Raw genomic sequence first — 3424 nt, forward strand, 5'->3', positions numbered from 1 at the left:
AGTTCACACGTCGACTATGACGCTATCCCTTTAATACTATACTAGATCAACCCTTAGGAAGATCTAATTCTGCACTTAAAGATGATTCTATCATACTATACTAATACTTGATTCCAATTATTTTAAAAAAAAACTATTAAACTAATTAAAATCATTAATTAATTATTATTAAATCATTTACAATGTTCATTCCATCTTCAAACATAATCCAATTTACCAACTCAAGATGTCTAGTAAATTTCATCTTACAACCCCTTTTAAACATTACATGCACATTTGACATGTCCTGATAACACCTTAAAATTGAAACATTAATAACAATAAAATCATTTCTAATCAATTATTTAATAAAATAATATAATGCTTAGGTTCATTAATTATTTTAAATCTAATTATACACATAATCATATATTGAAGGACATGGGTGACCACCTGTTACTATCACGGTTAAGCTCCAATACTAATTCTATAGACTAATGTTCATAATACCTTTTACCAACTTTATTAAATTTATTATTTCTAGTTGTCAAAATGAAATCAAATTTCAAATGCTTACTAGAATAATTAAATTTAAAACTAAATTCTAACATATAACTTCTAACTATAAAATAATTACTAACACTTGTATTTAAATATGAAACTTAGAAAACATAACTTATAATCAAACACTTGCTTTATATATATATAATAATAATAGACTTACCTTTATTTGAAAGAATAACTTATATATTATTTAATTCCTACTTTAACTTTATTACCACCTTTTTAAAACACTAACATCTAATCAACTAACTTTTAACATATACTATAATCGAATTTCAAACACTAACTAAGCCAACACTAATTACTATCTAACTTTAAATTTCAAACACTAACTAAGCTAACACTAATTACTATCGAACTTTAATTGACTCTCGTACAATTCGGACAATAGGGGTGATGATTATCGGCTTATCCAATGGAGGACGCGTTGTTCTTATTCAACACGATTATTTTATTGAAAAAATTGGCAATGGAAAGGGTCAAGAGCCAGCATAAAGATTTATACCATTAATAACGTTCGTCATCTGAGAGAGCTCCAATTGAGTTATTTTGTTCCAGCGGAGGGAAGAGATGGAATACCCGCCTCAACAACCCCAAGCAGTCTGCGTTGTGGCTCAGTACTTCTGCGCTCCTTACCCCATTGAACTCATCGTGCAGAGGAAACTCCTCACTCTCACCGGAGGAGATTTCACCGTCTCCGATACCAACGGCAATGTCGTCTTCAAAGTGGCCGGAAAAGCTCTCAGCCTCCACGACCGCCGCGTGCTCCAGGACGCCTCTGGAAATCCCCTGCTCACCATGAAACAAAAGGTAAATTCAAACCCTAGCTAATGTCAATGAATTTAAATTTCAGGGTTTCATTCGGCTTTATTGCAGAGTTTTTCCTTGCACAACCGATGGGAAGCATTCAGGGGCGACAGCTCCGATGGACAGAGTTTTCTCTTTACTGCGAAGAAATCGTCGGTGTTTCAGCTGAAAACGGCGCTCGATGTGTTCATGGCCGGCAATAAGGACGAAAAGCGCTGCGATTTTCATGTGAAGGGCAGCTATTTCGACCGATCCTGTACAGTTTATCAGGGCGATCGGATCGTCGCAGAGGTGAGCAGTGAAAATTGGCCCTAATTTGGATACTCTGCTACTGATTGTTCTGTTGTATTTGGAGATAAAACCCTAAGCTGTGTTTTTGGGACTGTGTGGATCAGATGAAGAGGAGATACACGGTGGCAAACGTGATGTTGGGGAAGGACACTTTTTCGGTGATGGTGCAGCCTGGTGTTGATTACGCCTTCATTGCCGCTCTCATTGTCATTTTGGACGAGATCAACAAAGAAGGTACCTCTGCAGACTAGACCAATCTTTTCCATCCGCCACGCGTCTCCATGTTTTCACTTTTGCAATCGACTTTAATTGTCGATTAAGGGAATGCTTGTTTATTATGTAATTTGGCTTGTTTATTAGTCGTATATACTTTTCTATATTTGGGAGTATTCTCGTGCTTGTCGACTTTAACCATCCGAAAATTACCGTGTTTGCCAATTCTGTCCTAAAGTCGTCGTTCTTTAAAATCATAAAATTTATGATGGCTAGAAATATTTTATGGTGACTGCATCAACGTTAAAGTAAGTTTGAAAACTTTATCATCTGATTATTCTGAAAGTAAATGCCGATTCACTAAAAGCTTGGTTATGATGGAATTTGGCTAAAATGCTTGTTTATTACTGTAATTTGACTTGTTTGTTATGGACTTTGGCTTTTTATTAGTCACATACGCTTTTCCATGATTAGAAATATTGTCGTGCTTGTCGATTCCGTCCATTTGGAAAATTGGCATATGCTTGCGCACTCTAAATGTTTTTTCTTCGAATTTTTTACGATGGCTACAGATATCTTCTCGCTACCGCTTTATCGCTAAAGTGGGTTTGAAAATTTTATAATACGACTATTCTGCGCTTTATACATACTCAAAATAAAATTCAAGATAAATAACTTATTTTCTACGCACAAATATTTATGGGTTACAAATAATAATTTTTACAGATTGCAAAGAAGTTATTACAGATTGCAAGTATTGTTCGAGAAAATATATTTTAATTGTCTTGGACTTCTAGATGGAACATGGATGGTGGATAAAAGGAATTGTTATAGAATGCAAGTATATGGAACATGGATGGTGGAAAAATGAATTAATATAGAATGTAAGTATATTTTACTATTACAACATGTGTACTTGGATAGAATTTGGATATTGGATTTTAATTGTGATTATATTAGTTTAATATAGAATGTAAGTATATTTTATTAGTACAACATGTGTACTTGGATAGAATTTGGATGTGGGATTTTAATTGTGATTATATTAGTTTTGGGTTTAGATGGAACATGGATGGTGGGATAAGGAATTGTTGTGAGTGCAAGTATTGTTTGACAAATTTTGGCAATTGTATCTAGTACTACATGTACACTTGGATAGGCTTGAATATTGTGTTTTAATTGTCATTGATACTACTTTTTGACTTAGATAGAACATGAATGGTGGGAAAAGGAACTATTATAGAGTGTGACTATTGTTTGAGAAATTTCAAAAATTATCAGTAGTATCACTTGTGTACTTGGATAGGACTTGGATATTGGATTTTGGCTTACTTGTATTGCTTTATAAAAGTCATGTTAGCATCTAGAGCTATTGAGAAACAGATTTGTTTGTTGGGACATGCAAAATGGTAGAAGAGTTCCCAGATAAAGTTTACTATATACATAAGTCATATAAATCATTCCCAACTAAAAATCAAGAAGTAATAAATGCAAGAATCAAGTCAATGAATGTTCTTTCAAATCAATAAGGTATAGATTGATATATGTAAGCACATATACAAAAACAAGA

The 3424-nt window shown here is 33.5% G+C and overlaps 1 protein-coding gene across 1 annotated transcript; it reads left to right on the top strand.

Annotated features, from left to right (window-relative positions):
* The first annotated feature begins 1065 nt into the window (after positions 1–1065).
* On the top strand, positions 1066–2030 carry LOC149550440 (protein LURP-one-related 15-like). Its single transcript, XM_089793468.1, has 3 exons — positions 1066–1353; positions 1420–1641; positions 1746–2030. Exons 1-3 carry the CDS (start codon positions 1114–1116, stop codon positions 1890–1892), a joined length of 609 nt encoding a protein of 202 aa, XP_089649594.1. The 5' UTR covers positions 1066–1113; the 3' UTR covers positions 1893–2030.
* Positions 2031–3424: the final 1394 nt, after the last annotated feature.

This window comes from Cupressus sempervirens, chromosome 7 (genome assembly GCF_028749045.1).
Source record: "Cupressus sempervirens isolate cs-2001-9-10 chromosome 7, ASM2874904v1, whole genome shotgun sequence".
In the NCBI taxonomy this organism is placed as follows: Eukaryota; Viridiplantae; Streptophyta; class Pinopsida; order Cupressales; family Cupressaceae; genus Cupressus; species Cupressus sempervirens.

Coding starts and splice junctions, on each gene's coding strand:
- LOC149550440 (XM_089793468.1), top strand. CDS start 1,114: ATGGAATACCCGCCTCAACAACCCCAAGCAGTCTGCGTTGTGGCTCAG. Junction 1,354..1,419: donor TGCTCACCATGAAACAAAAG/GTAAATTCAAAC, acceptor GCTTTATTGCAG/AGTTTTTCCTTGCACAACCG. Junction 1,642..1,745: donor GCGATCGGATCGTCGCAGAG/GTGAGCAGTGAA, acceptor TGTGTGGATCAG/ATGAAGAGGAGATACACGGT.